General features: G+C 59.3%; 10 protein-coding genes across 10 annotated transcripts; 3 read left to right on the top strand and 7 right to left on the bottom strand.

Annotated features, from left to right (window-relative positions):
* Positions 1-93: 93 nt before the first annotated feature.
* K437DRAFT_270468 (uncharacterized protein) lies at positions 94-1,122 on the top strand (the record flags this gene model as incomplete). The annotated part of the gene is made up of 3 exons (XM_013385377.1): positions 94-403; positions 478-549; positions 587-1,122. The coding sequence occupies 3 exons, from the start codon at positions 94-96 to the stop codon at positions 1,120-1,122; spliced, it is 918 nt and encodes a 305-aa protein (XP_013240831.1).
* Positions 860-4,121, bottom strand: K437DRAFT_20536 (FAD-linked oxidoreductase). The gene is made up of 3 exons (XM_013385366.1): positions 3,124-4,121; positions 1,459-3,005; positions 860-1,362 (listed from the first exon to the last, which is right to left on the bottom strand). The coding sequence occupies exons 1-3, from the start codon at positions 3,898-3,900 to the stop codon at positions 1,224-1,226; spliced, it is 2,463 nt and encodes an 820-aa protein (XP_013240820.1). The 5' UTR covers positions 3,901-4,121; the 3' UTR covers positions 860-1,223.
* A 524-nt stretch (positions 4,122-4,645) lies between these two features.
* K437DRAFT_259290 (uncharacterized protein) lies at positions 4,646-8,361 on the bottom strand. Its single transcript, XM_013385378.1, has 3 exons — positions 8,001-8,361; positions 5,678-7,892; positions 4,646-5,605 (listed from the first exon to the last, which is right to left on the bottom strand). The coding sequence occupies exons 1-3, from the start codon at positions 8,240-8,242 to the stop codon at positions 4,799-4,801; spliced, it is 3,264 nt and encodes a 1,087-aa protein (XP_013240832.1). The 5' UTR covers positions 8,243-8,361; the 3' UTR covers positions 4,646-4,798.
* Positions 8,362-8,713: 352 nt separating this feature from the next.
* K437DRAFT_251097 (WD40 repeat-like protein) lies at positions 8,714-11,134 on the top strand. The gene is made up of 2 exons (XM_013385379.1): positions 8,714-10,716; positions 10,820-11,134. The coding sequence occupies exons 1-2, from the start codon at positions 8,822-8,824 to the stop codon at positions 10,986-10,988; spliced, it is 2,064 nt and encodes a 687-aa protein (XP_013240833.1). The 5' UTR covers positions 8,714-8,821; the 3' UTR covers positions 10,989-11,134.
* A 16-nt stretch (positions 11,135-11,150) lies between these two features.
* K437DRAFT_20607 (Metallo-dependent phosphatase) lies at positions 11,151-12,924 on the bottom strand. The gene is made up of 6 exons (XM_013385367.1): positions 12,623-12,924; positions 12,317-12,387; positions 11,993-12,247; positions 11,858-11,914; positions 11,418-11,785; positions 11,151-11,322 (listed from the first exon to the last, which is right to left on the bottom strand). The coding sequence occupies exons 1-6, from the start codon at positions 12,784-12,786 to the stop codon at positions 11,296-11,298; spliced, it is 942 nt and encodes a 313-aa protein (XP_013240821.1). The 5' UTR covers positions 12,787-12,924; the 3' UTR covers positions 11,151-11,295.
* A 657-nt stretch (positions 12,925-13,581) lies between these two features.
* Positions 13,582-14,820, bottom strand: K437DRAFT_296265 (uncharacterized protein; the record flags this gene model as incomplete). Its single annotated transcript, XM_013385380.1, has 2 exons — positions 13,582-14,536; positions 14,719-14,820. 2 exons carry the CDS (start codon positions 14,818-14,820, stop codon positions 14,054-14,056), a joined length of 585 nt encoding a protein of 194 aa, XP_013240834.1. The 3' UTR covers positions 13,582-14,053.
* Positions 14,821-15,871: 1,051 nt separating this feature from the next.
* On the bottom strand, positions 15,872-17,794 carry K437DRAFT_259293 (DEAD-domain-containing protein). Its single transcript, XM_013385381.1, has 2 exons — positions 17,152-17,794; positions 15,872-17,078 (listed from the first exon to the last, which is right to left on the bottom strand). The coding sequence occupies exons 1-2, from the start codon at positions 17,475-17,477 to the stop codon at positions 15,944-15,946; spliced, it is 1,461 nt and encodes a 486-aa protein (XP_013240835.1). The 5' UTR covers positions 17,478-17,794; the 3' UTR covers positions 15,872-15,943.
* A 506-nt stretch (positions 17,795-18,300) lies between these two features.
* K437DRAFT_276193 (uncharacterized protein) lies at positions 18,301-20,793 on the bottom strand. Its single transcript, XM_013385382.1, has 4 exons — positions 19,741-20,793; positions 18,872-19,674; positions 18,715-18,811; positions 18,301-18,653 (listed from the first exon to the last, which is right to left on the bottom strand). The coding sequence occupies exons 1-4, from the start codon at positions 20,611-20,613 to the stop codon at positions 18,384-18,386; spliced, it is 2,043 nt and encodes a 680-aa protein (XP_013240836.1). The 5' UTR covers positions 20,614-20,793; the 3' UTR covers positions 18,301-18,383.
* Positions 20,794-21,187: 394 nt separating this feature from the next.
* K437DRAFT_20721 (uncharacterized protein) lies at positions 21,188-22,387 on the top strand. The gene has a single exon (XM_013385368.1). It carries the CDS (start codon positions 21,295-21,297, stop codon positions 22,204-22,206), a length of 912 nt encoding a protein of 303 aa, XP_013240822.1. The 5' UTR covers positions 21,188-21,294; the 3' UTR covers positions 22,207-22,387.
* Positions 22,192-24,056, bottom strand: K437DRAFT_259295 (P-loop containing nucleoside triphosphate hydrolase protein). Its single transcript, XM_013385383.1, has 4 exons — positions 23,672-24,056; positions 23,354-23,588; positions 22,570-23,281; positions 22,192-22,509 (listed from the first exon to the last, which is right to left on the bottom strand). Exons 1-4 carry the CDS (start codon positions 23,726-23,728, stop codon positions 22,407-22,409), a joined length of 1,107 nt encoding a protein of 368 aa, XP_013240837.1. The 5' UTR covers positions 23,729-24,056; the 3' UTR covers positions 22,192-22,406.
* Positions 24,057-24,497: the final 441 nt, after the last annotated feature.

Here is a 24,497-nt window from a genome sequence, read left to right on the forward strand (position 1 = left end):
CCTCTTCTATATCATCCCTACGGTACTCCTCGACGTCCACCATGTCCTCTCCCATCATCGGCTTCGCTCGCACAGGCCTGGAAAGCACGCAACATGCCGCAAGTCAGACGTCTCAAAGTTTACGCGACGCGCGTGCCGTGGGCCGCAGCGCATGAGCTCGTCCAGCAGCTCAAAGACCGACAAGACGCGCGGCTGCGCAAAGAATCTTGGCGCTCCCGGCATGGTCTACGCTTTTGGTCGGCGTGCCCATCCCCGCCGTTTTCGTCGCCCTCGTGCACAGCTCAAGAACGATCGGAACAAGAAGAGTGCTTGCCTGATCGCTTGCAGCTGGATGAATTGAGCGTCCGTTTCCAAGGAAGCGATCTGCACCATGCACTGACCTTTTACGAGCTCGTCTCGCCGCGTAAATTCGAATGGATGAGCAGACAGCGTCCAGAGGCTGACTTTAGCAAACTGCTCCCCGCTTACGACCGTCAGGCGGGCGCAATTATCTAGATGAAATCACCGTGCTGGATGATCAAACCTTCCACGCTGTTCGAGCGGTTCTTGGTGAGTCTGGCCTGGCGTATGCCAAGCATGATTGCAGGCTCAAGGCTACGGGTCTGGTCCTGTTTTCCGGAGAAGCTGCAATGGCCGCAGCTGCGCTCACTTAAGCTCGGCGGATTCCTATACGACACATCATTCACTCGCTCTCTCTCCCTCGTTCCGAATCTGGTCGAGCTGGAGCTGCAAGGGTCAGCCAACACGAACCTCGACGTCGACGTGATCATCACGCCCTTGTGTGAGCAGGCGCCGATCGGCCGCACGCTGCGGCGTCTTAGCGTAGGCGGATGTCCTGCGCCCCGGAGGAATCTGCTTGAGCTCCAACTTGAGAAGATGCGGCATTTGGCCATTAGCGTGGGCCCGCTGGACAATGCGTCTGCTGCCGGGGATAGCACCGAAGCCGCATCAGCGCAAGCGCAAAGAGGCGCCCAAGCACATTGGACCGCCCAGCAGCCGCGATGCGCCGTCAGCGTCGCGAAACAGATGGAGCTGCTGCGGTGGAAGGAGTTGGAAATGACGCAGGAACCGCTTGACCTACTGGGAGATCTGAACAATGCGGCGCAGAAGCTCACACTGTAGGTCCATTGATAACGATGTCTGGCATCGCGTGCGTCTCTAACATACTGCAGGTTTTGTAGTCTGGTATCTGTGTTGTATTTGATATTTCGCCCCGTGTTCTTTCAAGGTAGGAAAGGGAGGAGCCGGCGGCGGATCTCCTTGCCGGCCAGCTTGCGCTCGTACGCCGCCGCGCCAGCTTGCTCCCCGCTGCCCTGCATGACGGACTTGTTCTCGATCGCCCGTCGGGTCAGGTACGGGATGCTGCGCAGAGCAGGGTACCGCGGCAGTTAGCGCAGCGTCCAACTCGAAACAAAAAATCACAGGCAGCGCGGTGCCTACGGTGGAAAGTTAACTCACACAAGCGAAAGGCTGCCGTACGGAATGTACTTCAGCACCATGTGCGGCCCGGCCCCGCCCGAGACAGGGTCGAACGCGAGCTGTAAACGGCGCGTGAGCGAGTCGGCCATGCCGAGCAGCTGGCCGAAGCAGATGCGCCCGCGCACGCCCGGAGCGACTTGCAACAGAACGAGCTCCGGTTTGACCGCGTTCGCGCTTGCGCCTGCGTTGGCGTTGGCAAGCGCGCTGGCGTTTGAAGCAGCAGCAACCTCGAGCTCCTTGCCCAGCAGCGTCTCAGGCGTCGGCGGCTGCACGAGGCCTGACTCGAGCATGCGGCGGGTGATCTTCATGGCGCTCTGCCAGTTGTGCGTCGCGAAAATGACGCTGAGGCGCGGCCATGCAGCGTCGGCGTCGGTGGAGGCGCCGGGCTTGCGCATGTCCATGGCAACTTCTTCGACCAGACGCACCGCGCAGCCATCGTAGCAGCGGTCCGTGAGAGTTTTGCTGCGCCACACCGGGCTGTGCCACTCGTGCGCGGTGGCGGCAAAGCCGACGTCGCGCTCAGCCTGCGTAGACGGTGGCGGGGGGCTGACGTCCTTGGTGGCCCATTGTGCGTTCTCCTGCTCGACATACGCGCCGCGGACGAGCTTGACGCCGAGCGTGTATCCGCCTGCGCGCGCACGCTCGAGGGACGCGGCGAGGTGCGAAGGCGTGCGGCGTAGGTATGCCTGGAACGTGTTGAACACGAGCGGCCCGCGCACCTGCCCGGGCACTGCCGTGCCAGCTGCACCGCCGTCGTGGCCAAAGAGCGCTCGACCCCACGCGCGCTTATACCAAGCCTCGGCGCCAGTGGCGGGCGGGGGGAGGCGGTTAAACTCGGCAGCGAGGGCCTCGTACATGGCGTCGATTGCGGGTTGGAACCAGGAGTACTCGGCGTCAACGACAAGGCGGACGTTGTCAGCGCGCTGAGCGCGAAGCGCCAGGCGTCGTAGGCCGGCCCAGAGCTCTTTGAGCGCCGCGACGTCAGCGGGGTGCTTGTGCTGGAGCGCCGCGATGGGGATGGCGAGCGCACCGCCGCCGCTGGCGGCCGCGGCCGGCGGCGGGAGCGGTTGCGGCGGCGCGCTGAAGTGCTCACGCGGGACGATGGCAGCACTGGCGCGCTCGAGAACACTGGGGTCCTTGAGCACGCCGGACAGCTTGATGGCAACCATCGTGCTGCCGTCGCGCGGTGGCCGACTCGCGAGGAGGGCCCTCTCGTCGTCGGACGTGCAGTCTGCCCATGCAGGCCGCGCAGCAAAGGCAGCGGCGACATCGACCGACTCGATGAGCGCGTCGATAATGCTGTCGTAGATGTACTTGCTATCGCCGCCCCCGCCCTCGCCCCCGCTCAGTCGCTCAGCCGCGGCGGCGGTCCCGGCGGACTGCGGGGGCATGTGCTCCAAGTTGGCAGTGCCGCCGCCCTTTGTCTCTATCATCTCGACGGAGAAGGCAAAGAGCGCGGCGAGGTTGTCGCGCGATAGCTGGGCCAGCAGGGGGATGCACTCCTGCGCCGACTCGGCGCCAACGAACTAGGGATGGTGCGTGGCACAAGCGAGAGTTGGGTTAGTTTTCGTCAGAAAGGCGCATCCCTACCTCCTTTCCCCCCTCCCTGTTTTTTTTCTTTTGAGCAATGTGCTCGCAGCTCACCTGCTTGAAGAACGTAGCCCGAACGACGGCTTCGGTGGCGCGCTTGACGCCGGGAACCCTGCTGCCAGCCCCGTCGAGGGTCCAGTCGAGCAGGCCGGGCGCGCACTCGACGAGGCGCGGGAAGCAGCACATGACAAAGACGGCGTAGCGAGAGAGCAATGCGGAGAGGTGCATGTGGCGGAACGGGCGCGGGTCGACATACGTCAGCTGCTCGGCGCCGACGGGCTGCAGGTGCGCCTGCTGGAAGGGGACAGGTGTGCTACCGGGGTAGAAGCTGCCGGACTCGGAAGCGGACTCGGTTTCCAGCTCGAAAAAGGACTGTGGCTGCTGCTCGGATGGCAGCATCTCTGCGAGGATGGCCGCACCGGTTCCCGACGGCGCATAGAGGGTGAGCAGGAGCAGGCCGATCGCGGCCACCGTGGCTGCGATATTGACGACCTGTCTCTGCCGACCGCAGCCGCTGGCATTGCGTGTGTCTTCTTGCCCCTGCTTGGACGAGGGGTCGCCGCTGCAGCCGCCGTGGAGACTGCGCAGAGACGATGGTGACGGCGAGAGGCGTCGTGCAATCGGCAACTTGGCCCTCCACGCTGCCGCGGTCGTCGACCGCGGCGAGTGGTAGAGGGTGTGAGGCGCACACGCTACTGCCGCGTAGCAAGCTGCAGTGCGTGCTTGAGGGGTGGCAGCATGCGCTGGCCTGGACGCGCAGGACGCTGCGCCGGGCCTACCGCCGCGCTGCGCGCTGCGTGCGACAAGGCGCAGCAGCGGTGACGGCATCATGGTATGGATGCGCGTTGGCGTGCGCGTCGAACTTGACGCAAGTCGATCTTTTGACACGCGCAGGGGTTTGCCGCGATGCACCAGCGCGCGACACCAACGCCCCAACACCCATCACCACGGACGAGGAGGGAATACGGTGTGCGTGTATACAGATAGATGGATAGATAGAGAGCTTGGTAGATAGCGGACCACAGGCGGTGTAGAAAGCAACCCCCCCCCTTTGGATGCGTGCACACCCCCATCGTCCACATCAACAATCGTATCGCAGTGTACTCTCTCGCCCTCGCCGCGGCCTCACTCTTGCTGCCACGGCGCCACTCTGCCTGACTCGGTACTCGCTTGACAATCTGAACATGGTACTCGCAAACCAACCCCAACTAATCTCCCCCTGATTTCCCCGGCTGTTCTCGCCGCCACTGCTTGCTTTACTACCTCCCTCTGCTTATCTTTCACACCACGCACAACACCCCACATGGCACGCGCCAGCCCAGCAGCTGCGATAAGGTGAGATCCATCCACCCGCGGCCGCCAAGCGGCAAACCCCAATGGCTACTAATAAATAACACACCAGCGAGCCGTGGCATAACCCTATTATAACAAAACCACCACATACCCTTGGGGTCGCCCAAACGGGACTCCCCCGCTCTCGACAACGTAACACCCCTCCCCATTCCAAAAAAACAAAATCGGCCCAATCCGCTGCGACGACAATGAGACGTCGCAACGTGCGTCGTCGCAAGAGCAGCCAGTAGCATTTCGTTTATAAGACTCTTTACACCAGCAGCAGCAGCGCTCCCCTAGTGATATAAAAACCAGAACAAAAAAATATACGCGTGTGGTTTAGGACTGAAACGATGGTAGACAGTGGGTAGTGCAGTAGCGCTAGTGGTATCTATCTCTACGCAGAGTATGGCGGCACAACACGCGCCGCAGGCCGCTGGCCCTCGCCGCTAGGGCTACTGCTCTGTAACGACGAGACGTTGAGCGAATCTAGGAGCGTTACAACGCCGCCCGCAGCGAGCGTCCGGCGGCTGTTGCGCCGGCTCGCCCTGCGCGCGGCGTGCGACGAAGTCGACGCCACCGACGTGTCGGCGACGCCTGCACTCGCGCCACTGCCGTTCGCTATGAGCACGCCCGCGCTGGTGTACGTCGACTTGGGCAGCAGAGCATCGCGCAGGTCCTGGACACCCGTCTCGTTTGCACGGCCGCTGGCATCGCCCTGCAGTGACGTGGTTACGCTGAGCATCGACTCGCTGACGCTGGCGTTCCCTGCACGTGCACCTCCGTACGTGTTCGGCAGCAGCCCCGCACCGGCAGCGACGGAGCCTCGGCTCACCGGCGTGTTTGTGCCGCTGTATGCAGCCCCTCCTGCCGCTACACCGGCGCCGATGTCGCTCTCGGGCGGCAGGTCGTCGCGGAACGGTGACGCAGCGATGAACGAGTCGTCGACGGCGATGCTCACACTCCAATCCCTATCAAGCCAGGCCTGGAGGTCCACGGCGCGGAGGCCCGTCGCACGCTGTACCAGCTCGCACCTGGCGATCGATTGGCTGAGCGCCTGGGCGTCGAGCACGGGCAAGAGCCCACTTGGGTCAAAGCCCTCGGCCAGCGGGCCTTTGCGGAACTGGTAAACGTTGTCCGGTGGTGCGAGCCGCGGGGGTGCATCGGGCAGGAAGTTATCGCTCTTGGGCAGCTTGGAGAGGGCCTGTTTGAGAAGAGCAGTCAGATTACATCAACCACTGTCGGCATAACCCATTCCAGCCGTAAAGGAACGCACCTTCTGAGCGGCGGCCTCGACCGAGGGCAGCACAAACACCCTGGCGATGGCCGCGTACGCATTCGCAACAACCCGCTTAATCGCAACGAGACGCTGCGCCTCGAGGTCTCCGAATGATGCGCCGAGCGCAGCTGGGCCGAGGCGCGCGGCGGCGTCGGGCTCGAGCTTGGCGAGCATGGGGACGAACGCAAGTACGGCGGGGAGCGGGAGCGCGTGCAACGCATCGACGAGCAGAGCCTGCATCGCCGCGTAGTCGACCGGGTTGGCACTCGCGATCGCGTCCGGCTTGATCGGCTTGAGGACGTCGGCATTGGCGCGCTCAACGAGCACGAGCGCCTCGAGCGGATACTGCCGCAGCTTCTCGGGCACGAACAGCGCGCGCGAAAGCGCCGTCACATAGGTGCTCGCCGCGAGCGCGTGCAGCGTGCCAATGGAAGCGTCAACGCTTGCGTGAGTGTCGGCCGGCGTGAGGGTCAGCAGCGACGACGCGCTCACCGAGCCGGGCTCGTCGGTGCCACTGCTGGTACTGCCCAGGAAGGAAGCGCCCGCACCAACCTCGTGCCGCAGGAAAAGCGCAAGCGTCTGCTCGAACGGCAGCCGCGCGACGGCTGAGGGCCAGGACAGCAGGCCGGCGATGCCCTGGAGTGTCGACAACGGAATTTTGCTCCTATTCGTAATGGCTGCCACGGCGGCCTTCTTGGGGACGGCACTGCCGTTGCCCGCAGCAGAAGCATGCCCCTTCGCGATCGACGACGACGAGGATGTGGTGGTGGATGCCTGCGAGGCGTGCGCCTTGCGCAGGGCCGTCATAAGGCAGTACAGTAGGACGCGGATGCTTTCGTCCTTTTGCTGTGCAGTCGCAGTCGCGACGGAGTTCTGCGCCGCTTTTTTGCCCTTCTTGCTGGCTGCCGCCACCAGCCTCTCCTTGCCGCCCTGCTGGCTGGCGCTGACGTGCTGCGCGGCCTTCTGGTTCTCCTCGTCGGGCATCTGCAGCATCTCGATGCGCGCGCACACCTCTTCGGCAATGTCCGTCATCTGCTCGGCGTAGTAGATGTGCTGGCCGAGCGCGCCTACAGCTTCGACGATCATGGGGAGCAGCGCGTCTGTGTCGAGGTCCTCGGGCGCGCGGGCGCGGTGCACGCGCCGGACGGCGAGGCCGAGCAGGTTGTTGACCAGCTCGGATGTGCTTAGTCCAATGAGCGACAGCGACGGACTGCAAAGGATGTTACTGAGCAGCGTCAGTAGCGTTTCTTGCTGCTGCTGTTGCGCCGGAGCCGAGTTGCTGCTGCCATCGTCGTCGTCGCTGACCTCAATGAGACGGTCAGCGAGCGCACTGACGACGACGAAACGATACTGGGGCGCGGCCCAGAGGACGTAGGCATGCATAAGCCAAGTACACCAAGCCTGCTGGGCCCAGAGGCGCCCTTTGCCTGCGTTGTCAAAGAAGGCAAGGGTGTGGTGGAGGATGATCTGCATGTAGCTCGCGTCGCCGTGCGCGAGAAGCGCCTGGAGGACGCCGAGCGCCGCGCTGGCGGTGTCGCGCGCTGTGGGACCCTTTTCGCCGTCGCGGTGCGCAGCAGTGGCGCTGACGTCGATCGACGCGGCACGGCGTGTGGCGAGCGGCTGTCGCTTGATGCGGAACTGCGTGTAGGTCAGCTCCCCTGAGGCTGCGCGCGCGGCCTCATCGCGTAGAAAGGCAACATCGACGGCGTCACTGCTTCCGGGAGAGGAGAGAGGGGGGGAGGAAGGGGATGCGTCGTCGTTGGACGACACGACGTTGTGCAGTAGGGCTGGGAGGAAAGCAGCGACCTGTTGAGCAAAGCTGGCCTGGTACAGCAGGTCGCCGCTGACGGCGCCAGAGAGTGCGGCGATTCCGATGAGCTTGGTGCGGTTGCGGTCCTCGCGGTCGGCCTTTGCATCCGCGGGTGTGCTTGCCTGCGCCATGGCGGCAAATTCGGAAAGGATGGCGTGGTAGGCGCTGCGTGCGTGCGTGTCGATGCTCGCCAGCTGCGGATCGGTCAACGTGCAGAGCGCGTAGAAGACCGAGGCGCAGCGCGCGGAGAGATCCAGGTCGCGCTTGCCACCGGGTGCGCCGCGGGCTGCCGCACTGAGGGCAGCGAGCAGGATGGCCTGTGCAGAGGGCAGCAGGTAGTTGAGCGACTGCTTACATTCGACGATCAGCGTCTTGGTGATCGCCAGGGAGACCATCAGGGAGCTGCACGAAGGAGGAAAAGGTAGTCAGCTTGGGAGGCCGGAGAAAACACGGATTTCATAATATAAGCAGGCCGCCCGGTCGATGCGCATGCACATGCGGAAGACGCACCTCTTGGCAGCATCGCTTGTCTTGCCGCTACCGGTAACACGCTTGGCGGCGGGGCGAACCTTGGAGTGTTCGAGGTACTGGCCGACCTTGAGGAGCTTGGCGGGCTTATTGGAGGCATAGTAGGCGAGGCGTGAGAGCTCGTTGCCGTTAGGGCGGTAGTCAGGTCCGATGTTGGCCAGTGCTTTGGGCGCAGGGTAGCATGTGTCGACCAGGTTGCGGTGGTTGGACTTGGGGATGCACATCTTGGGCTGTCGGTCCGTCGGCGTTGCTTGCGGGGGTTAGGTGAGCAGAGCAGAGCAGTCTGCAGCGCAGACTGCAGAGCGGGCTACCAAAGGCTCTGATCCTGGATCGTCGAGCGTGAGGTCGAAGTTGAGATAGCAAGCCAGAAGAAAGCTGAATGGGGACGTGGTATGTGGGGGAGGGGAGCACGTTGCGGAGAGAGAGGGTGTGCCAGAGAGCGACGCAGTGCCGCAGACGGGTGCTGGTCGATCAGTTCCAAGGCGGGGTTGTTGAATCGAAGAACGTGCATGGATTTACAACTGCTCGATATGACCAGCTGCAGAAAGTTAGGGTTATACAGCCTGCGCACGGACGTTGGTTGGCTGGCACCGGCGGCGCCACTTGGCTCGCAGAGAGCAACACCATCCTTTGGTAAGATAGACAAAGACCTATAAGCATGCTTGCTTGCATATATGCAGTGTATACCTCGACGCCACAGGTGGCAGGTGCACACGTCACCTCCTTTGACTCTGTCAGAAGCTCCACCACCACCACCACAAGCTGCTGCTGCAGCAGCCGAGCATTCACCCTCACCGCCCACCATGTCCGCGACGCTGCTCGGCATCCTGCCGGCCAACCCAACGCCGGCGAAGAGCAACCAGGCGGCCAAACTGAGCTACCACGCGCCGACGCAGCGCATCGCCTACGCCCAGGGTCGCACCGTCGTCCTTCGTTCGCTCGCTGCGTCGTCCCCTGCACCCACAGAAGCACCAGCAGGACCGCGCTTCCTGCAGCCAGGCACACAGCTGTACGCACAGCATGCCCACCCCGTCACCGTCGCGCGTTTCAGCCCGTCCGGGTACTACTGCGCATCGGCCGACATGTCCGGCCTGGTGCGCATCTGGGACGTGCTCAACCTCACATCGGGCGCCGGTGGCGAGGCCGTCCTCAAGCTCGAGCACCGCGCTCTTGCGGGCCCTGTGCGCGACATTGCCTGGGACGCTGAAGGCAAGCGCCTCATCGCGGTCGGTGAGGGGCGCGATTCGTTCGGCGCCGTCTTCCTTCTCGACTCGGGCTCCAGCGCCGGCACAATCGAAGGCCACTCGAAGCCGATCAACGCCGTTGCGCTCAACACGGCCCGCCCCTTTCGTGCCATCACCGCCGCCGATGACGCGCAGCTCGCTTGGTACACCGGCGCGCCGTACAAGCTGGCGCGCACGCTCGCCGACGCACACACCCGCTTCGTACATACCGTCGCCTTCTCACCCAGCGGCATGTACGCCCTCAGCGCAGGCAGCGACAGTAGACTCGTCCTCCTTGACGGCAAGAGCGGCGATATCCTCGCGTCGGACCTCAGCGGTGCCAGCGGCGGTGCGCACATGGGCACCGTGTACGCCGTCGCGTTCCACCCCAGCTCGGACGAGACGTTCATCAGCGCAGGCGCAGACAGCACGCTCAAGGTGTGGCGCCTGTCCGGAGCGAGCGCCTCCCTGCAATCGTCCCTTAGCCTCAAGATTCCCGGCGCAGAGCGCGGCGACGATCAGCTCGTCGCTGCCTGCTTTGCCGGGCCGGACCGCGTCGTCGTGCAGAGTGGCAATGGGCAGCTCACGCTCGTCCACCTCTCCTCTTCTTCCCCCAGCAACAGCAACACTAGTAGCAGTGGCAATCACAGAATCGAGGCGATTTACGCGCCAACGAAGAGCATCACCGCGCTTCACGCCGGCGGCTCGATGCTCTACGGCGCCAGTTTCGACGGCAAAGTCGTCGCGTGGGACCTGTCGCACGGTGTCGACAATCTTCTGCAGGGCGGCAGTGTGTCGTGCACGCCGCTCGTCGGCGCCATCAGTGGTGCGGCGCTCGCACCGGCCGTCATGGGCCTGGCGCTCTCGTGCTCCGCAATGGGGCACGGCGAGTTGCTTAGCGTAGGGCTCGATGACGCGCTCAAGCGCATCCCGCTCGCCTCGGCAGCAGGTACAGGTACTGCACACGGCAGTGCAGTCGCACTCAGCGGCCAGCCCAAGGCGCTCGCTGCGCCTACCGCTACTCCCAACGGCCCAGCATACATCGCGACGCCGGACGGCTTTGACGTCGTCGACGTTAGCAGCAGCAGGAAGGTCCATTCGCAGCCCGCGCCCAGCGCGCCGAGCGCCATCGCCGTGCACCCACATGGCACGCTCGTTGCGCTCGGCTGCGAGGACGGCAAGGTGCGCATGTACGCTGCCTCGCCCTCTGGCGCGGGGATCGCGGTGAAGGAGCTGCCGCACGCGACGCTGGCAAACGGGCGCAGCGCCATCACAGCGCTGGCCTTCGACCCGAGCGGGTCGCTGCTGGCAGCGGGTGAGAGCAACGGCAAGATTATCGTGTACGACGTCTCTGCCGTTAGTGGTAGTGGAACCGCGCAAGCGACGGTCAAGATCCTACATTGGGTCTTCCATACGGCGCGCATCAATGACATCAAGTGGAGCCCCGACGGCGATGCGGCTGTCAGCGGCAGTTTGTGAGTATTTGCATGAGGCCTTCATTTAATTTGAGCAAAGAGTTCACAAAGTACTCATCCCTCGCTTCTCCATCTACGATTGCTTGCTCGCTCCCTCATGCAGGGACACGAACGTCTACATCTGGTCTGTCTCCAAGCCGGCCAAGAACATCGCGATCAAGAACGCGCACGCAGGCGGTGTGAACGCCGTCGCGTGGCTCGACGACGCGCGTATCGCGACCGCCGGCGCCGACGCATGTGCTCGCATTTACAGCGTCAAGCGGCATCCTTGAGGGTAGAGAGAGAGGAGAGCGAGATCAGGGCGTCCCGAGTGACACGCCATACCAGTGTACACATCAGTGTTGACTCGGAGCGTGCCCGCCTACATCGAAAGAGAATCGATGCAATGCACTTTAGAAAGCAGACAATACAATGCGATATAGTTAGTATACAGATGGGCGTTCGGCGTGGTAGATAGGGCGCACAGACGTGGGGATGCCCCCGAGCATGCTAGGTACGCGCAGAGCTGCATCTCCATCGTTGATGCGAGAACACGGCTGGTGGTATCGTCGTCGTCGTCGCCGTCGACTTGCTATGGCTCTATAAGAAGTAATTGACAGAGTCGTACTGCGCAGGCGCGAAGAAAGCGAGTGGAGAGCGCGTCAGCATTCTTCCAAGCGAAAAGTCCGCCGCCCGGTGCGGTACAATGCCGCTCGGCTCACCTTTTGGCTGTTCTGCTGCGCCTGCGCTGGGCCATCGATCTCATTCTCGGGCGCAGCCTCGAACGTGTTGAAGTGCCTCGTCCCGCCGGGGCCGACCTCGAGGATGCTCGCGAGGTTGCCGCACCGATAGCAGTAGTTCGGCGCGCTCCAGACGGTGGACAGGCGGTCGTCGTATAATACGCTGAAGCCGGCCATGCACAGCTGGTGCGCGCGTAGGATGTGCGACATGTTGTTGCGCTCCAGAAAGTGCTTCACGACCGACGCACCGAACGTGTAACCCGCACCGCGCGGCGAGAGTGCAAACTCTTCCTTGTCCGGATCCGGGTCGGACCATACTAGATCCGCCATCGGCCCGTCGTGCGGAATTTCTGAGCAGCGAATGTCAGGGAGAGTGAGTCGATCACTCACGCGTGGTCAAAAGCTGGTGGTCGGTTGCTTACCTCTGAAGCGATCGATGATCTTGATCTGGTCAATGTAATGTACGCTTGGACTCAAACCTGTCAAGGCCGCGCAATCAAGATATAAAAGAATGGTCAGCAGAGCGGGTGCACCAGAACACGAACAGCGTGACGAACCTCCATGTACGCAGAATATCCGATCGTCAATGACGACGCTGAGCGTGAGAAAGTCGAACATGTCCGTAAAGTACGTCCAGACGTTTGCGCTTCCGTACTTGCGCGTACACTCGGTGTAGAAGCCGTACGTCTGCGTCACCGCCCTCGACTCGTGGTTGCCCCGGATCAGCTGGACGCGGTCTGGGTATCGCAACTTGAGGCACGTCAGCAGCGAGATGGTCTCGACAGAGAAGAGGCCCCGGTCGACATAGTCCCCTGCAAACGCCATAGGCATATGTTAGATGGAAAGTGTGTGGAAAAGATACGCACAGCAGAGATACGCACCCAGAAAAAGATAGTTCGTGTGCGGGCAGTAGCCGCCTATCCGAAAGATCTCAATCAGATCGTAGTATTGTCTGCAGCACAGAAACAAAAGCATGAAATGAAAGGCGATTGTAAGTGATGATTTTCCAGTCTGGGACCTCTGCAAGGATGCTAATCATTTCTCAAACAACTCTGTTCCATCAAATTTTCTCTGCCAGTGACGACTATGTCCCAAGCATTGCCATCTCGCTTGGGTACGCAGGACGCAAGAGCACCACTCATGTATGCGACTCGAATGATGATTGCAGCAACTGCAGCAGCACTCACCCATGTATGTCCCCAACGACAGTAACAGGCGCAGATATGTGCACGACGTTGCTCTCGCGCATGAGAAGCTCCTTGGTCTTTTCGCAGATCTCCTTGAGCAGCGCTTCGCCCAGCAGCTGCTTGTTGAGCAGCGAGGATATGCATGCGTCCAGGTCGAACGGCATTTTGTACGAGCGATTGGCCTGTGCGCTGCCTCTCTAACCGTGTGGAGGCAGCTGCCTTGTGGTTGCTCGTTAAAGATGTAAAAAAATGAAGCAGCGTTGGCTGATGATAACGCTCCGCCTTCCAACCGTGGTCCGTGCGAATCGTGTGATGGGAGCGGCAAATTAGTACGCCCTATCTCGTGGTGTATGGTGGCCGGCAAGAGCTGAGCTGCGGCTAGAGGCACGAGGAGACTTTTCAACCTTTCCTGTGGGCCACTTGCAGGTGCGAAGGTGCTCCTATCGTGCGTAGGAGCAGCGAACCTTCCGGTTGTTCGCCCTGCAAGGGCGATGGGGTGGCTGCTCGTCGGCGCCCTGTTTCGCTTGCTTGTCTCTGAGCGAGAAAGCAATGCTTCGAGCTAGCAGACGGCTAATATGGCCAGCCTGCTGAGGGTCGCCTTTACGTATGGACGCAGCTCTAGACCCGACTAACACCGAGCGAGCATGGACGTCAAATGTTGTCTTGATCAACACGTTCGCTGCGCACATGGGTCATCTCGATATGACGGCGGCGGGCAGGCATGCGAAAAGACGACCAACAGCAAAAGGTTTGACCGCGACGCTTAACCCTACCTCGCGCTTCGGCCCGCTGTCTGCCGCAATCTGAATGTCTGAGACACCGACGAGCTCGGCGACCTTACTAGACGTTGTGATCGACGGAACGACGGAGCAGTCCGCAAATTTTGGGTCAGCATCGTGATAGCATGGTGTGCTCATCGTTCTATCTCATCATTTCATAGATACCACCCACCAACAGAGAGAAGAGGGAGTTCAACTGCAGAGTCTGCTCCAGCGACTAGGGCCTGTGCAGACTGTCCGACAACGAGCCGCTGCCAATGCAGGAGCCGTGCGTCGTGTGGGTCTGTGGGATTTCGTGCATGTGCCGCTCACATCACGTCGCGCCACACTATGACTTGTGTGCCCTGCTAGAAGGTAGTGGGGCTGCTCGCGCTGCTCTCGTTCGTTCGTTCGCCTGGCCTTCTGCTTGTTCGCAGCGATGAAAGCCCCCACCCCTATATTTTTTACGCACAGGCCCTCTGAGCACCTGCTGGCGTTCGAATCGGCAGTCTGTGCGCTTGTAGTTTGTGCATCATTGGTTTCAACACACTTCATTTTTGGCGTTGCAGGTGGATCCGCCAAAATGGACAGACACTTACACATCTCGCTCACTGGACCGCCACCGCTGCCTTCGGGGTGCATGTCAAGTTATCCTTCCTGTCGCTCAAATAAATTAAAATATAGGGATGGAGAGATACTTGAGCAGGGATGACCGCAACACCTGCACCTGCGCCTGCCAACCGAGGCGGTGTCCTCCCTGACTCGAAAAGGCAGTGCCAGCTTTCGCCTCGCCGGTCAAAGCCTTGCTCCCAAGACTCAAATTCATCGGCGCCAGAGTGCTGGAAGCTTTCATCTGGCCCCTGCCGTCAGTCTGCTGATTGGTCGTCCTGTTCGCCTCGTATAGGCTGCTCGTCCTCCAGCACACATTCCCGTAAGCGGTGCTACCCTTGCGTTCATTTCCAGTGACGGTGGGCAGCGAATAGCAGCCGCCTTTCTCCATCACTTCTACTTCTTCTATCCCCTGAGCAAGCTGCCATTGTCGGTCTATCTCGCACACCTGCCACACGCCACATCCGCCAAGCACGCCCCGCCGCCCCTCGCCAGTATTACCATCCTCCAGACGCGCCTCTTCAGCTGCCTCAAAGTCGGTCTCCCGCTCGATCGGGCGATCAAGCCAGCACCAGCCGTCGCCGCCGCACGTTTACGCAGCATTGGTGACCGGCTGCCGCCCAAGGCGGCGCACCATGCCTTCGTGGGCCGCGGAAGAACCGTCACGCCTGACGCAGTGTGCTACTCGCGCAAGCACGCGACGGCGGAGACAGGAAGCCCAGAGCAAACCTCGCTGACAACGTCCGCGAATTTCTCGCCTGGGCCTTCTTCAGGCACGAGCTGGGCGGGACAAAAGGACGGAAGGACGTCTAGGAGCTCGATAGTTAGCATCTCGACTGGCACATCCCCGAGGGCTACAATAACCAGATCAACGCGATTAGTCGCACGCTTGATCAGCTTCAGGTCTCACACCGGCCTCTGGAATACTGCATTGTCACGAATGGCGTTACCGCCGCTGCGACTGCGTAGTTCTGCGCATGCAAGGGCTTTCAAAGGGAACAACATGGCAGCTGCGAATTGTTGGCCAAGCCTGCTTCACCAACTCCAAGTATGTTTCTGCAAAAGAACTTCCGTCTCTCTGACCTGGCTGTCAGAATTTCTTGAATGCGGCAGCGGTTCCATGACACACAGCTGGCTCCTGCGAGCTCATCTCGAGCTCTACAAACAGAATGTGCTGATGGACCCGGTCTCCTTCCGTTCGTGGAAAGGCTGTGAGTTGGGTCCAACGTTCCTAGCATCGGTGATCTCCCCAAATCAACAAGCCTTGGCGCCATACTGGTACAGCCGTCTGCCACAGCTTCACGCACAAGAAACCAGCGAGTGCGATTGAACCCCTGCTGCAGTATTTCGTCGGAAGCGAACTGTTGTGCGTTTTGCTCTCTATCTCTCGCAAAGTTGCACCATCTCATCTGACACGCCTTGGCCGCCCCACCCCCTGCGGTACACCGTTATCATTACCGCTACAGAGTGGCGCCCACCAATTCGCGGCGCCTCATATGGACGAGGGTGGTGCTCTGGATCACCGAGTTCCCCGACATCGACATCGACTCTCTGCGTTTCATTCCTCTGAGCGGGACATCCTCGTCGATGTCCCTGCCTCTGTGCAGTATCTGCTCGACAGAAGCGTGCGGCCCGAGAGCATATCCATCATACCTGGCTACCAGCACTACCAGCCACATTTCTCGACGGTGAAGGGATGAGGATCGTCTGCGAACAGGCGCACATGACGCCATACCACAGGTGAAGCGGGAAGGGATGAGGCAAGTAGAGATAACGGGAAAAGGACGCAAAAATGCGTCGATAGCGTGTTCTTGGGTGCTGAGCCGGCTTCAATCCTTGCCCGGCCCGCAATTGAGATGGAAGTCGCGGTACAGTGACGCAATTCCTGTCCCAAAATACAGATGACAAGGCCAATGTTGCTCGTCTAAGGCACAGGTCCTTCCGCTGAGCCCAATCAACGTCCCTTGTGGCTCAGCTTGCGCTTGTTGCCCCCACCGCCACGGCTACCGCCACCGCCGCCTCTGCGAGCCGCGTAGTGCATTCCATTGTCTCCACCATCATCATCGCGGTCCATCGCATCCCGCTCACTCTCCATCTTTCTCTTCCGCCGGCCAGCGCCGCCTGCACCCCCGTAGCCATTCTCCCTGATCTCCTGCCTGGCGGCACGCTGCGCCTCTCCGACTCGCTCGCTGAGCATCATGATGGCCTCCGTGTCATTTCCTCCTGGGAAAAGCGACAGCTTCTTGCCGATCACCGCCTCAATGCGCTGCAGCAGCTCGACATCGTACTGTGTGACCAGCGTGACGGAGCGACCCGAGCGGCCCGCGCGCGCTGTTCTACCCACACGATGGATGTAGTCTTTCGAGTGTGTTGGAATGTCATAGTTGACAACCAGGTCAACGGCGGGAATGTCAAGCCCACGCGACGCAACGTCTGTAGCAATGAGGATCCGGCGCCCGCCCGCTTTGAATTTCGATAGGGCGCCCAGCCGGGCCGATTGCGACATTTGGCCATGCAGCGGAATCGCCGGGAAGCCGAGCATACGCAGCATGATGGCTATACGCTGCGCGTCGTGGACTGTACGGGTGAAAACGAGCACCGACTGCCCAGCCTGCTCGTTTGCCAAGTGCACCAGGTAGACATCCTTGCGATCGAATGGCATGAACATGTAGTATTGCGACAGCGTCTCGACTGTCTGGTACTTGGTGCTGACCTCGATGCGAATTGGGTTGCGCAGACTCGCTCGCTGCAGCTTGGACACCTTCGTGCTCATGGTCGCTGAAAAAAGCATCGTCTTGCGTTCGCGTGGAATCGACTCGAGTAGCTTGTCGATCACTGGGCCAAAATCCATATCGAGCAGTCGATCCGCCTCGTCCATGACAAGATACTTGAGGTTGCGCAGCGAAAATCCCTTGGTGTTCTCCAAGTGGTCCTGCAATCGCCCTGGCGTGGCAACGACCACATGTGGCCGCTTCGAAAGAGCAATACTTTGGCTCATCATGTCCATCCCTCCGACAATTGTGGCGCAGCGTGCACCAATGGTTGCGCCGAGACCTTCGATTTGCTGTGAAATCTGATAGGCGAGTTCTCTGTGAGGGGGACAGGTACAGAAACGTCAACACTGAAGGGACAAACTTCGATGACACGCTCTCCTTGACACACCTAGTTGGGGCAAGTACGCAGGCGAAGAGAGGTTGCGGATTGTCCCACAGTGCTTGTAGGATCGGAATGCTGAACGCTGCCGTCTTGCCGCTTCCCGTCTGCGCGAGGCCAATCACATCCCTTCCTGCAAGCGCTTCCGGTATCGCTTTCTCCTGAATCGGAGTTGGATGTTTGAAATTCATCGCCTCGCATGCTTCACAGATGGGCTGTAGCACTCCCAGATCGGCGAATGTCTTTTTCACACCTGAATCACTGTCTGCCCCTTCAGCCTGCTTCGAGCTGCCTGCGTCGCTGGCACCCTCGTCAACATCCGCTGCCTCTACCATCCGGGCCTTTTCTTTCCCTTTAAGCGACAGCTCTCTGGTGGCCATCGAATCGGGGTTTCCCGCCAGGTGGTCGGGTGCCGACAAGCCGCTATCTGATACCGATGCTGAGCGCGATCTAGACGACGACGCCTCCGATGCGCTGTCCGCGTGTGACGGCATGGCGACAGCGTATCGATTGAGGCCGATGCCAGGCTGGGGGACGAAAATTTCAACTCGGCACCGAGTCTACGTTGAACGTGCGCACAAAGACGTCAGCAGAAAGGGTGTAATGGCTAGCCACCCAACACTTCTCGACAACGGCAGCAAGCTCTCTGAGGTCGAGCGGGATTTGCAAATAGTGTTCACCATCTACTTTTCATCTGGAGGGTGAGCAATATGGCAGACCAAAAAATTGTCTCGGCCGACATCTGTGTTCTCTCTATTAGTAATTCAATAGTCCCTCATTCCGCCGCCGCCAGGCACACTTGACTCTCTTTTCTCATCCATCCCTGGTCGGTCTTGAGACTGTATGTTTAACGCGCTTTTATGATTGGCCACTCAGGGCATGCCCTCCTTTAGAGTATTTCGTTACTTCAGACACCTTTGGTAGAGGTGCGAGTTCTGGCCCCAGTGGAAATAGGTGAACCAACCTCGGAGTATACACGGCGAGCACTCATCTTGCAAACGTCCATTGTCCGTTCTGGATGGCATCACCCTGCATCGCGGGACCCTCTGCCTTCGTATCCAAGATTACCATGTCAGCTTGGTAGTGACTGGTATTTCCGTCATGGCCACTTCTCATCGTTATATTTTCGGTGTGAATCCGGCGTATAACAGTTTAGGACGCATACATGTCTTCATTTCTTCATCAGCAAAAGAATACAAAGCTCGGAACGCGTGCACAGAGGCAAGAGACCTGAACAGGTTTCAACTCATGAGCGTCAAAGGGTCTGTCGAAGACAGCGCCATGACTAAACGCTTGGCCAGCGCATCTCCAACTCTGACTCCCTTCTGTCTCAGCTTGCCATCTTTGGTCGTTGACACTGTGCAGTCTGCAATCTCCTGTATGGCGGCGTTCATTGGGCCCCCTGTTGCCGACGATGATGCGGTCCCCTTGGAATGGATGCTGTCCATCAAGTTGCGCATGGTCGCAAACGTGTAAACGATGCTGTCTGCTTGTGGTTCCGTCATGCGTGGCTGTGCAATCAGCAAAGAATAAGCCGTATGTTCGCTGAATAAATGACAGTGTGCCTCTCACGATTTGCTGCAACATTGCGCTAAATGTCGCTTCATCCGTCAAACCCGCCGCGACTTTGGTGTCCACCGCAAAGGAGAGATGCGAATTGCGGATCAATCTGTAAATGCAACAACGCGTCAACCTTCTACAAAAATCCCGTGGCTTCGTACAGACTCACTTGTAGGGCCGAATTCCGACATCCTGAATTATGCTGACGATCCACTGCACCACCTCTCCCGATTTTTCCACCTGCACCACGAAGCACCTCTCAGCAACTCGTAGCTTCATGAGCTCGCGGTCCAACTGCTCTCGCGTGACTGTAAACTCCTCCACAGTGCGGCCCTTTCTCCTTCGCGATGCACTAGCGGTCGCCGTATCATCACCTGTGGCCGCTCCTAACGTCGCAGCCTGGTGCACCTGCTGCCGGACAGCGGCAGTGTACTCGCGATTGCTCTTGTTGCGCATTTTGCGGAAATGTACGCCGAGGCCCTGAACGAGGATCACAACCTGGTGGAAAAGCAGCCCTAAGCCCTGCCGGAACGAACGCAGCGTGCTGATCAGATTCCCGTCCTCGACGAGGCTCAGCAGCTTGTGGCACGTCAAACAGACGATGGCCGTCTTCTCGTCTTCAATCTCGACGGTGCCCTTGGGTAGGGGAACAAAGCTTCGCCGGACTGGATCGATGCGTGCGGTACGCTTGCGGAGAATGCGAATAGCGTGGAGACCTTCAAGCTGCTCTTGTGCATCTATGGCTGTTGCTATGCTGTCATAGACGCGGTCCTTCACGTGCGTCGTCGCACCGTCCTTTTCCAGCTCGCCAAGTAGCTGCTGCTTTAGCGATGCGAGTGGGCCGCTGCCGGCTGTGAAGAGCCCCGAGTCCATCTCAATGATTAGCTCTTTGGTAGTTTCAGATTTGGACGTGCGAAGCTTATTCGCTTCTTGCCACTGTCTCTTTTCTTCCAAATGCCGTTCACGTTCGGCCTGCGTTCGCATCAAGACAATCAATCGGTGACTAAAGAGTGCGGCCAGTGAATCAGGCGTGCGCACCTTCTTTTCCTGATTTTCGCGCTCCTTGGCCATGCGCTCTATCTCTTTCCTGCCGAACACTGTCTCCTTTTGTCTTTGCTTTCCCAAGCTCGTTTCCGAAGGGCCTGAAGGTAGATCACCGATCGTCTTCGATCTTTTAGTCAAACGTCCTGCTCCGCCCGTGGGCCTCTTGCCAAGTACATTGTCGCGCATGCCTTGCAGGTTGTCATCGTCCGAAGTATCGCTGTGGGACAACACCCCGGGTCGTTTGGAAGCAGCAGCGCGACCGGTGGCTGACTTGCCCTTTCGCGCGGTAGGCGCTGTCGGCGCACTGATCGTGCGAGCGATAACAGGGGAAGAAGGCAGGTCGGAGGATAAGTCGGACGATCGCAGTGCTGAGCGTTGTGATTCCTTTCCTGTGAGCGAGAAAGCTGTGCGGGATGATGGTCCTATTCCTAAAATGTTGTCTTCTTCTGCAGACTCGTCGAGATCGAGATGCACGCTCCCCTTGGCTTTGCTCTTCCCATTCATTTTACCCCTGCTGCTTTCCGCCTCTCGCAATCGAGTGATTCCATCGTTATCGCTAGATGCAGCAGCATCAAGAGCGGAAAGCAAGCTACGGCCGCTTTTGGATCGCACTGGGCGCGGAAGAATGGAATTCAAGCCAGGCCGCCTAAGAGCTACATCGTCATTCCTCGCTTGAGCATTGACTCGTAGCGTGGTAAGAGCACTGCGCTCTGTATCATCTTGCTCCCGAGTCTGGTATGGATAGTTCGAATGAAGGGGAGAGGACCGCAGGTGGGAAGTGCGTCGCCCTGCATCGGCTGCCTGCGTCGTTTGGGAAGGCAAGCTGGCGCTGTCATCGTCCGAGTCGATAGTGATCGTCTCGGGCATGGTGGCTGCGCCAGGTTTGCACAGCGGCAGACTTCAGGCTCACACAGTGTGTCACGCCCAATCGAAAACACAAAGTAGTGCGAACACAGCCCACAGCAGACCAATAGCGTGACTATTGTCCTTTCCCCAGCGTCCCCAGCTGCCACCGCTCTCAAAGGACCATCTTTAGGTCATCGCCGGTTTATGGTGCATACTACGCAGAACTCAGACTCTCAGGTGCTGTGTCACGCGGCGTCGCGTTTTGTCTCGCAGCCGAGTTGCATTCTTTCTTTTTTTCAAAGACTTTTAGCGATGAGCCACTGAGTCAGTGGGCTACTACCACTCTGACTGACTTTGCGTCTGCAAGATTGAGCCAGGCACCTGTGCGGGGAAAAGAAAGAAAGGGCGTTGGTGACCTCATCGCGTCGACTCTCTCAACAACCTTACAAGGTGAAAGAGTCACTGGATCATAGTGGCCCTGAGGCATCCAGTCAGATGGAGTCAACGAAGGCCCTGCCGGATCTTGCTAGACCCGTCGCTTAATCTTTACTACTTCCGGCTCTGTCTTGGTTTGCTCTCAAGAAACACATACCCACGTCGAGGGCCGGTGGCTTTTTGAGTTGCTTCAATCTGGCCCAGTCGCTGGGCGTGACATCTCAGCCGGCTCGGTGCGTCGAGCGATCGCCAAGCAAGACCTCTACGATGGCATCGCTTCATGCGGCTAGTAGCACCCAGGCACTGCGGCGAACGTGCTCTGCCGCTCCCTCCATCTCGATGGCCCATCTCGCCTACGCACCTCTCGGGTCCGTACGAACCATCTCGACACATCAAGGGCGCCCCGGCAGGCAACCACTGCCACCCAGCAGAGCGGCCGGCAACGGCGCCAAACTGCTGTACGCTGCTGCGCCATTCTCCTTTTGGTCATGGATCACAGGTAGCCAAAAAGGGAGTGAAGCTGATACTTTGGCCTCTTCGGAATTAGCAAAGGCAGGCGCAACGAGCAGCAGCGAGCAAGGCGAACTACCATCGAAGAGCTCCGCGCTACTGTATCCCGTCTCTGCCATGTCACAGCGCTCCTCAAACAGCGTGACACTCGTCTTTCTCAATATCAATGCACCGAAAGCCAACCCCTCTGTCGGTGTGGCGAGCAGTACCAAATGGCAGAGTTGGATCAGCTACTTTCGCGAGATGGGCTACGACTGCCTGGACGTGAACGCCGTCTCTCCTTCTGGCTCACACCAAGCGCTGGCAACGGAGCTCGAGCAACAGATACGCCTGCACATGTTCAACCGTGGTCCGGTCCTCTTTGTGCGGGGTTCCACATCTGCAAAGGTAGCCGCCGCCCAGCTGGCTGGCTTCTCGCGCCCTGGCGGGCAAGCAGAGTTTGCAGCTGCCGTTGTGCTAGTACCCGGCGAGGAAGGCATGCAAGCATTCCAAGCTATCGACCAGGGCGTCAGGGAAAAGCTCGCTGTGCTCATTGTCAACGACGGCAAAGGCTCTACCCAACAGGGAGGGGAGAAGTGGAAGGTGTTGCAAGTCGGCAACTCAAGGGATGCCGAGAGCGGCAAGACGGTGCAAGAAGTAGAGATGTGGCTGATGGCAAATGGATTTTGAGAGGAAATCACGAATGAAAAATCAACATCAAGCAAATCATGCAATGCCAAGTCACCTCCAGAGTATATGCCCTATTGAGATGTCGAGCCACAGGACGCACGCGCCGCCCAATTCGAAAGCCCGTCAGCACTTGATCCGGCTTCCTACTACCAGTCAGCTCATGAGGCGCTGCCGCGGCCCGGCAGATAAGCGCGGTACGCTCATTTCTTGAAGATACACACGACGTCCTCATCCTCTAAGATGTGGTCCGCACCCACGCGCTGCCCTCTCGGGTGCTTGGCCGACGAGCCCCAGACCATTGCACTAGCAAGCAAAGCGTCAATCTTCGACCTTTCACTCTTTACGGCAGCAATTGGCACTCACTACTTGAACTGCTTGACAATCTCCTTGTGCACGGCATTGCAGAAGTCCTCTACTGTGCATTTTCCATTGCGCAGTACGACGGGGCTGCTGTAGTCTGGCGGCGAGCCTCGTGGGCGCGTGTAGATCCGTACGAGATTGAGCTTCTCCCACATCTTTTCGACCAGCTCGTCGTCGACGTTCCACCACTGCCGACTGCTGATGGGCACGCTGTTGGGGATGCGATAGAGCAAGTCTAGCTCCTGAATTGAGATGCTGTCGATTTTGTTGAGCACGTACAGGCAGGGGACGTATACCCTGTTGCCCTCGACAACGTCGATCAGTTCTTCGATAGTCGCGTCTTGCTTGAAGGCGACTTCGGCATTGGAGATGCGGTACTCGCTCAACACCGCTCGGACTTCTTCGGGGTCGATCTTGGTTAGGGGAACGGTGTGGGTGATGTTGATACCGCCTTTGTCCTTCTTCTTGACGTTGATCGCGGGCGCTGTCTTGTTCAAACGGATGCCGAACCCTTCCAGCTCATTTTCGATGATCTGTTTGTCCTTGAGGGGCTTGCATACGTCCAAAACGATGAAGATAAGGTTGCACGTCCGTGCGACTGCGATGACTTGCCGACCTCGACCTTTTCCGTCTTTGGCACCTTCAATGATACCTGGCAGGTCCAGGATCTGCACCTTGGCTCCTCGCACCGTCATCGTCCCCGGAACCGTCGTCACTGAGGGCGCAGTGGGATTCATAACGTCAGCAGGGTTGCCTCATTAATTGCTGTGGAGGAAGCCCAGCTCACACGTTGTGAATTCATACGCAGCCGCCTCGGATGTGGTGCCAGTTAGACCTGACATGAGCGTACTCTTCCCGACCGACGGGAAGCCCACAAATCCAACGCTAGCAATACCCGTACGTGCGACATCGAACCCTAGCCCGCCGCCTCCTCCGCCCCCGCTGGGGGTGATCAGCTCTCGTTTTAGCTTGGCGAGCTTGGCACGCAGTTGCCCTAAGTGATACGAAGTTGCTTTGTTCACCTTCACGTTTTAGAGGGCAGGGGGAAGGGGTGAGAAAGAAGTCTCGAGATATGCACAATTAAAGAGGTTGCCTAAGCCCTTACCTGCGTCCTTGCAACCTCCGCCTCGATTTCTTTGATCTTTTGCAAGACGGTTGACATGGTGCAGGAGGGAGAAGAAAGGGGCAGAACTTAAAAGATTCGTAGCGACGAGGAACGGAAGAAATATCGAATCGACTCTTCGAGCGACTTCCTGGTTTAGTGCTTTTGGAAGGGAGGGGCTTTCGTTCTGTTCCAGCCCGCGTCTGATGGTGATAAACTCTGGGAGAAGTGTCTGATGCACCTTTCTTCGAGTGATACCGGTGCGAGTCTTTGCTCTTGGTGACGAGTGTGACCTTTGGAAAGGTTCAAGACGCTTTTAGAAAATATAATAGCCAGTAGTCACGGAACGACGCCAAACACAGGCCGAGTGCCGCACGAACAGCCTATACAGCTCAAAAAAGGGTTCTTTACCGCGTCCTCCACTGACGCGCGCCCACCGGCCGTCATCACTTCTGGTTATGCTTTTTCTAAAATAATTGGTGGATGCGTATTGAACTCGTGATCCTCACTTGTATGCTCGTGGCTTTGAAAGACTCATGTCACGGACCCAGAGAGTATGCGAAGGCCAAAAATGGATTCCGCCCTAGAGGCAAGCTGCTTACGTTACCAACGTAGGAGACGTCAACTAGGCATCACCGGGTCCCCAGTCTGTAGAGCGGCGCATTGAGGCCAGGGCGGGCTCCAAGTAGCTCAATGCCGCTACCGATGAAGGAATCTGGAGCTCAGGAGGGGAGAGGCTGGAGATGCTCGCAATCTAGTATTGTTTCTTCACATGGTTGAATGGCCAAATTGAGTTGCACCTGGCTGTGGGGGAGTGACGGGGTCATTG

This window comes from Tilletiaria anomala (assembly GCF_000711695.1).
Source record: "Tilletiaria anomala UBC 951 chromosome Unknown K437scaffold_113, whole genome shotgun sequence".
In the NCBI taxonomy this organism is placed as follows: Eukaryota; Fungi; Basidiomycota; class Exobasidiomycetes; order Georgefischeriales; family Tilletiariaceae; genus Tilletiaria; species Tilletiaria anomala.

What these genes read in the sequence shown, in the direction of transcription:
- K437DRAFT_20536 (XM_013385366.1), bottom strand. Translation starts at nt 3,900, where the DNA reads ATGATGCCGTCACCGCTGCTGCGCCTTGTCGCACGCAGCGCGCAGCGC. An exon ending in GGGCTACGTTCTTCAAGCAG is followed by an intron (nt 3,006 to 3,123) that starts GTGAGCTGCGAG and finishes CACCATCCCTAG; the next exon opens with TTCGTTGGCGCCGAGTCGGC. An exon ending in TACGGCAGCCTTTCGCTTGT is followed by an intron (nt 1,363 to 1,458) that starts GTGAGTTAACTT and finishes TGCTCTGCGCAG; the next exon opens with CATCCCGTACCTGACCCGAC.
- K437DRAFT_259290 (XM_013385378.1), bottom strand. Translation starts at nt 8,242, where the DNA reads ATGTGCATCCCCAAGTCCAACCACCGCAACCTGGTCGACACATGCTAC. An exon ending in ACAAGCGATGCTGCCAAGAG is followed by an intron (nt 7,893 to 8,000) that starts GTGCGTCTTCCG and finishes TCCTTCGTGCAG; the next exon opens with CTCCCTGATGGTCTCCCTGG. An exon ending in TCGAGGCCGCCGCTCAGAAG is followed by an intron (nt 5,606 to 5,677) that starts GTGCGTTCCTTT and finishes CTTCTCAAACAG; the next exon opens with GCCCTCTCCAAGCTGCCCAA.
- K437DRAFT_251097 (XM_013385379.1), top strand. Translation starts at nt 8,822, where the DNA reads ATGTCCGCGACGCTGCTCGGCATCCTGCCGGCCAACCCAACGCCGGCG. An exon ending in GCGGCTGTCAGCGGCAGTTT is followed by an intron (nt 10,717 to 10,819) that starts GTGAGTATTTGC and finishes TCCCTCATGCAG; the next exon opens with GGACACGAACGTCTACATCT.
- K437DRAFT_20607 (XM_013385367.1), bottom strand. Translation starts at nt 12,786, where the DNA reads ATGCCGTTCGACCTGGACGCATGCATATCCTCGCTGCTCAACAAGCAG. An exon ending in CACGAACTATCTTTTTCTGG is followed by an intron (nt 12,248 to 12,316) that starts GTGCGTATCTCT and finishes TGGCGTTTGCAG; the next exon opens with GGGACTATGTCGACCGGGGC. An exon ending in CGCAGCAGAACAGCCAAAAG is followed by an intron (nt 11,323 to 11,417) that starts GTGAGCCGAGCG and finishes GCGCCTGCGCAG; the next exon opens with TACGACTCTGTCAATTACTT.
- K437DRAFT_259293 (XM_013385381.1), bottom strand. Translation starts at nt 17,477, where the DNA reads ATGGTAGAGGCAGCGGATGTTGACGAGGGTGCCAGCGACGCAGGCAGC. An exon ending in TGCGTACTTGCCCCAACTAG is followed by an intron (nt 17,079 to 17,151) that starts GTGTGTCAAGGA and finishes TCCCCCTCACAG; the next exon opens with AGAACTCGCCTATCAGATTT.
- K437DRAFT_276193 (XM_013385382.1), bottom strand. Translation starts at nt 20,613, where the DNA reads ATGCCCGAGACGATCACTATCGACTCGGACGATGACAGCGCCAGCTTG. An exon ending in GCGAAAATCAGGAAAAGAAG is followed by an intron (nt 19,675 to 19,740) that starts GTGCGCACGCCT and finishes ATGCGAACGCAG; the next exon opens with GCCGAACGTGAACGGCATTT. An exon ending in GCGCAATGTTGCAGCAAATC is followed by an intron (nt 18,654 to 18,714) that starts GTGAGAGGCACA and finishes CTGATTGCACAG; the next exon opens with CCACGCATGACGGAACCACA.
- K437DRAFT_20721 (XM_013385368.1), top strand. Translation starts at nt 21,295, where the DNA reads ATGGCATCGCTTCATGCGGCTAGTAGCACCCAGGCACTGCGGCGAACG.
- K437DRAFT_259295 (XM_013385383.1), bottom strand. Translation starts at nt 23,728, where the DNA reads ATGTCAACCGTCTTGCAAAAGATCAAAGAAATCGAGGCGGAGGTTGCA. An exon ending in CGGAGGTTGCAAGGACGCAG is followed by an intron (nt 23,589 to 23,671) that starts GTAAGGGCTTAG and finishes TAAAACGTGAAG; the next exon opens with GTGAACAAAGCAACTTCGTA. An exon ending in ATTGTCAAGCAGTTCAAGTA is followed by an intron (nt 22,510 to 22,569) that starts GTGAGTGCCAAT and finishes TTTGCTTGCTAG; the next exon opens with TGCAATGGTCTGGGGCTCGT.